The sequence below is a fragment of the Chinchilla lanigera genome, unplaced genomic scaffold, assembly GCF_000276665.1.
Source record: "Chinchilla lanigera isolate Chin_1 unplaced genomic scaffold, ChiLan1.0 scaffold00065, whole genome shotgun sequence".
NCBI lineage: Eukaryota > Metazoa > Chordata > Mammalia > Rodentia > Chinchillidae > Chinchilla > Chinchilla lanigera.
Genome location: NW_004955466.1, coordinates 4,939,445 through 4,943,031, shown reverse-complemented (window position 1 = coordinate 4,943,031; position 3,587 = coordinate 4,939,445). Strand labels below are relative to the sequence as shown.

General features: G+C 47.9%; 1 protein-coding gene across 2 annotated transcripts in view; it reads left to right on the top strand.

Annotated features, from left to right (window-relative positions):
• The first annotated feature begins 2,784 nt into the window (after positions 1–2,784).
• The window catches only part of Fntb (farnesyltransferase, CAAX box, beta), an 81,620-nt gene continuing 80,817 nt past the window's right edge, over positions 2,785–3,587 (top strand). The window contains exon 1 of one of the 2 annotated variants that reach the window (XM_013521891.1): positions 2,785–3,327. In XM_013521891.1, the coding sequence (XP_013377345.1) occupies positions 3,184–3,327 (144 nt within the window). In that variant the 5' untranslated portion in view covers positions 2,785–3,183. The remainder of the gene's footprint in view (positions 3,328–3,587) is intronic. The other variant, XM_005399112.2, reaches the window with a different exon arrangement.

Below are 3,587 nucleotides of genomic sequence, written 5' to 3'. Positions count from 1 at the left end.
ACCGGCAGCCCACTGTTGATCCAAGGCTGAACAATCTTTTTCTTTTTGGTACCGGGAGTTGAACTCAGGACCTTGTGCTTGCCAGGCAGGCGCTTGTGCCGCTGAGCTACATCCCTGACCTGAACAATCTTCTTGATGCTTACATAGGATACTGACTGCTGATTTTTGGCTCGGTTTCACTAGATTTTTGGTCCTCAGTGGGTTACCTCTGCCTGGCTGTCCCCTCCCCTGGGTTAGTTAACTTGTGTCCTCATGGGAGTCCTTCCAGATCTTCCAGGCTACCGTAGGTCTTTGTTATGCAATCCTGTGACACTCTGGGCTTCTTTCTGCCTTGTGCCATTTTTCCCAACTGTAAGGAAACAGCCAGTACTAAAGTTATTATCTGCAGTGTTTCTTCTGGTAAATGAGACCCCCAGAGGCAGAGACTGTGACTTTCACCAGTCTCCTTAGCACTTAGCTCAGTGCCCAGCACATGATTGATACTCATTTATTGAGTGAACACTATCTTCCAGGAGATGCTCGCTGGGCTCCACTGAACATCTTTTGGGTCTCACTGCAGAGGACAGTGCATTTCAGAAATGAATTTCTATTTGCAACATACAATTTGCAACTGCTTCAAGTGCACCTGTGACATCTAACAATTTGTTACAAAATCATTGGAGCTATCATTTCAGTAGCCCAGTCCTTAGGATTGAAATGTTCAGTTTTGTTTTGGTTTGTGTCTAGATGTCTCACTGAAGCCTCATGCAATCTTGGGGTTTTTTTGGAGGTGGGTGAATACAGAGTTTGTGATTGGTTCAAGGTCCAATGCTGGGAATAAGAGTGTGAATGTTTCTGGGTGTGGTGGAGCACACCTGTAATCCCAGTACTCAGGAGGCTGAGGCAGGAGGATCGTTGTGAGTTCCAGACCAGCCTGGGCTACAAAGTGAGCTCAAGGCCAGCCTGAACTACATAGTGAGACCTGTCTCAACAAAAAAAAAAAAAAGAAAAAAAAAGCAAAGAAAGTAAAATGCTCTGTTCAGCATGGTGGTACACGCCTATAATCCCAGCACTCGGAAGGCTGAGGCAGGCTCAGATCATTGTGACTTTGAGACCAGCCTGGGCTACAAAGTGAGCTCAAGGCCAGCCTGAACTACATAGTGAGACCTGTCTCAACAAAAAAAAAAAAAAGAAAAAAAAAGCAAAGAAAGTAAAATGCTCTGAGCAGGAAGTACAGCTTGTGTCTGTCTAGAACGTCTTGTGTGTGTGTATGTGTGTGTGTGTGTGTGTGTGTGTGTGTTGAGGTGCTAGAGATCGAACCCAGGGACTCACACATACTAAGCATGCACTGTACCACAGACAACACCCCCAGCCCCTGGAACATCTTTCATTCACTTCTCTTCTCCCACAACCTACTACCCTAAATAATTTAATCTCTTGAGATTATAATTTCAGTGTAGTCCTTTTGATGTAGGTCCTAAAAAGGGTTCTCTGCTGTTGCTTTCCAAAGGTAACAGGGTTTTCCTAAAATCATTACTTCAACTTACATCTATGGGGGATACATGATGATTAAGCCCACTCGATAAAGTAAGAATTTCTTTTGCTCAGTACACATGCAGATTAACCACCAGAATTAATACAAGACACGGTACATGGATGCCTTTCTGGCATGTTCTCTCAGGTTTCCTGTTCCTTCTTGAAGTTCCTATTTTATTCTCTTGGATGACCCTCTCCTTTGGGTCTTACCTTACACGTACTCAAAGAAGCTTCTGACCCCCCAATCTAATTAGACCCCTTACCTTCTACTCATAAATTATTTTCTATCATACCATTACTGTATTATCAGTCTTCATATGTTTGTTTGTTCATTTCTTTTTTCTTTTTTTAGACAGGGTCTTTCTATGCAGTTCAGGCCGGTTTTGAATTCACTATGTAGTCAAGGGTGGCCTTGAACTTGAAGTGATCCTCTTGTCTCAGCCTCCCGAGTGCTGGCATTACAGGCATGCACCACCGTGCCCAGGTGGTTCATTTAATTCTGCCTAGTCCTCTAATGTGCAAAGTTCCCAAGGGCTCAGCCTTGCTTGCTTTGTTCATTTTTGCATTCTCAGGGCCTAGCACAATGGTGTTATGTAGGAGGTGCTCCATAAGCATTTGTTGACTGACCAAGTGACTATTTCTTTGTCTTTTTCATTTAATGCTTGTTTCTTCTACCACATTTTAGTTTCTGCTATTGCACTGTAACCCCCCAAAGGGGGGATAGGAGAAAATTTCAATACCCTTTCTCTCCATCACTGAGTAGTAAGACAGCAATTCCACTCTGTCTTGGTTACTTTTGTTGCTGAGACAAAATACCTGAAACCCAGAATTAAGGAAGGAAAGGTTTCTTTAGCTCACAGTATGTGGAGGTTTGAGGCCATAATCAGCTGGCTCCAAGGCATGGTGGCACATGGCAGAGGGCAACAGTTCAAGACGGCAGAAGACAGCAAAGCAGTAAGCAAAAGTGGGGTCAAGCCTCTTTTCCTCCCTAACATGGTAAGCAGGCCACTCCCCCCCAGGGTGGGTGTAGCACTCACACCATCTCCGTGCCCTCCTCTTGCGCAGGCTGAGGATGTTCACAAAGTGAGGACCCGGCTCCCGGCTAAGTCTTTTAGTTAACTTCTAACCTCAAGTTGACACAACGTATCAAGCATTACATGCTCCTTTGCTGAGAAGCTTCTGGCTTCCCTGGGAGGCTGTCAAGGACCCAAAGGTTTACAATAATTCTGTTAGTAAGAGCATGACTGAGGTATCAAGAGAGCTGTTGTAAATGTTTCTAAAGATACATTTATTTCGTTCTTGAGCATTTGAAACTACAAACTACTGCATTACTGTTAAGTGAGAATTAGCAGACTATTGGTTCGCGTGTGTTTAATTTGCATAACGAACCAAGACATCCTGCGCCGACGTCTCAGAAATGAAATTCAGGTGCAAGCCATCCTTCCTTGCGTTTCAGGAAGCTGAGCTCTTGCAGCAGCTCGTCTGCCCAACTGGGGGCGGCAACAAACCAGTAACTCACTCCAAGAAGTGTAGGTGGGAGGAGAGATTCGCGTTTACATTCTTTTTGACTCTACCCAGTTTCCGTAGCGCCTTAGCCCGCTCGAGTTTCAATGCGCGCTGTTGCTGGACGAAGCTGAGTCCCATATCCCGCCCGCTGCTCTTCTGATCATGACTTCTCCGAGTTCCTTCACCTACTTTTGCCCTCCATCTTCCTCCCCTGTCTGGCCAGAATCGCTGTACAGTCTGAGGCCGGAACACGCGCGGGAGCGGCTGCAGGACGACTCGGTGGAAACAGTCACGTCCAGAGAACAGGTGAGGTGGCAGGACTGGGCGAGGCGCCTGCGCGGGGGCTTCTGGGAGCGGGAGTCTCGGACGCGGGGCCGCGCGGTGCGGAGCTCCCCGGGGAACTACCACTCCCACAGTGCACTGCGGCGCCCCTGGCGCGCTCCGGGCGCCCAGGCTGGGGCTTCCCGGGGCTGAGTTTGCGGGGCCGGCGTGGGAGGCGCCGTGGTCAGCTTGGGCTCCGCGGACGGGCCGTACCCGGGTCCGCCGGGGCTCAGGGAGCGGAGAGG